At 51.3% G+C, this 1,749-nt stretch overlaps 2 protein-coding genes across 2 annotated transcripts; both read left to right on the top strand.

Annotated features, from left to right (window-relative positions):
• The first annotated feature begins 6 nt into the window (after positions 1–6).
• PPTG_01899 (hypothetical protein) lies at positions 7–718 on the top strand. Its single transcript, XM_008895291.1, has one exon. The coding sequence runs from the start codon at positions 32–34 to the stop codon at positions 548–550; it is 519 nt and encodes a 172-aa protein (XP_008893539.1). The 5' UTR covers positions 7–31; the 3' UTR covers positions 551–718.
• A 295-nt stretch (positions 719–1,013) lies between these two features.
• On the top strand, positions 1,014–1,749 carry PPTG_01898 (hypothetical protein; the record flags this gene model as incomplete). The annotated part of the gene is made up of 1 exon (XM_008895290.1): positions 1,014–1,749. A coding segment is annotated over one exon (479 nt), but the record flags the coding sequence as incomplete, so codon positions are not given.

Raw genomic sequence — 1,749 nt, 5'->3', positions numbered from 1 at the left:
ATTTAAAAAGGATCCTAAAGCGGATCCAATCATGGAGTTCGGCGGCGCGATGTTCCCGACGATGTCGCCGCGAATAAGTGAGCTCTACGGGGCCAGTAACGGTGCGTTCCGTGTAGGAGAGGCGGATGCTTACGCTCAGGACCTAGACGAGCTCGAGCGTGAAGAGCGAGCGCTGGAAAATATGGTTCAGGAGCTGGTGAACCGAAAAGCCGCAGTTCCTATTGGCGCCAAATTTCACCGTGAAGGCACCGGCAACGTGGCGCAGCAGGTGGCGACAGGTGCTGACAGTTTTAGAGACAGCGATGTGCCTCTGGGTCCGGATACTCAGTTCGTACGGTCGAGCTCGTCTGAAGAAGAGCTTGAAGAAGAAATGGACGAAGACGAAATGATGGACGAGGACGACTCCGAAGAGGAGACGACAGGTAGGGCGACCATTGTGCGGGTAGAAAGACAGCAGAGAGACGAAGACCCGTTCACCCGGGGTATCGATTCAGGAGATGACTCAATGGAGATGGAGGAGGAGCTGCTACCTCCAAGCGACTGGCATTAACATATTGCAAACAGTATCCATGGGCTGTAGCTTGCTGCTGCATCACGTTCTTATTAACGGAAGCATTCTAGTTTTTAAAAGGCTGGCTTATCATATCACTAGACGTTGGTGAAGTTGTTTTGCTTCCACACTAGGTAAAAAAAGGCTGTACTTTTGTTTGTTGCTCTATTGTGAATTCCGTCCAAATTTGCCGATTTGGGTCTGTTTGAGGGACAATCGCCCTCATACAAATCCAAGTAGAAAGTGTTTTGTTACCACATATCATGATCTTATTTCGTACTTAAACGGGTCAGTATACGGTATACGCTGGGCGATTTTGGGGCCATGGAAATTTTGGGTAGAGCTCATAATACTTCCTTTTTGAAATGATGTTGAGCGCATAATTTTTAATTCATTACCGTTTTTGACAATTATATTAGAATAAAACTAAAACTATTGTATATTGTCAATATTTCATTTTCAACCATGAGGGAGGTCGAAGCAGGGCAAGAGGACGCTAGTGCGACGGCCTCGACCTCAGCGGGCGAGACCGCGCTGTCGGAGATGAATGCAGCGTTTGCTAGCTGTCTGTCGCTTGTATGTCCACCCATCCAGTACCCTCCGCACTGCCGGTTTAATCCGGTTCGCGACGCGGCTGACACGGCGGAGATCGAGGCGCGTCTGGAGGAGTTTTTCCTACACGCGAAGCAGCTAGAGCAGCTGTTCCTGAACGACACGGCAGATAGCTTGTCCTCTATTAGTCTAGAGACGTCCACTGCAGAGTCAGACGCAGAAGTTGCGGGTGGACGCCAGCAGCAGAGCGAGCTGGAGCTGGAGATTCTCAACCTCGAGGCGGAGCTGGCGGAGAAGAACGACCTGATCGAGAAATACACGGACGTGGTGCGCGGTTGGGAGGGCAAATTCAAGAGATTGGACCATCGAATGTCGCCGGACAGGGAGTAAAGAGCGGAAATTTTAACAGACGAATCCAATTGGAAAGCTAGCTGCATGTTCATGTCGTATCTAACCCAAACATGCATAGAGAAGCAGGCAATAGAGAGCTTACTGAAGCGGCTCCCAGGCCTTGAGCAGTACAGCGGTCTGCTCTGGACTGCGGACGGCGATGCGCACGAACGTTGGGAGGTTGTAGCCGGGCTTGCCGCTACGCACAGGGACGCCGTGCTCCTTGGCCAGCTTGCAGGCCTCTTCGCTCGTGGCGA

The sequence above is a fragment of the Phytophthora parasitica genome (assembly GCF_000247585.1).
Source record: "Phytophthora parasitica INRA-310 unplaced genomic scaffold supercont2.3, whole genome shotgun sequence".
NCBI lineage: Eukaryota > Oomycota > Peronosporomycetes > Peronosporales > Peronosporaceae > Phytophthora > Phytophthora nicotianae.
Note: the sequence above shows the minus strand (reverse complement) of the source record. Positions and strands in the feature narration are given on the sequence as shown.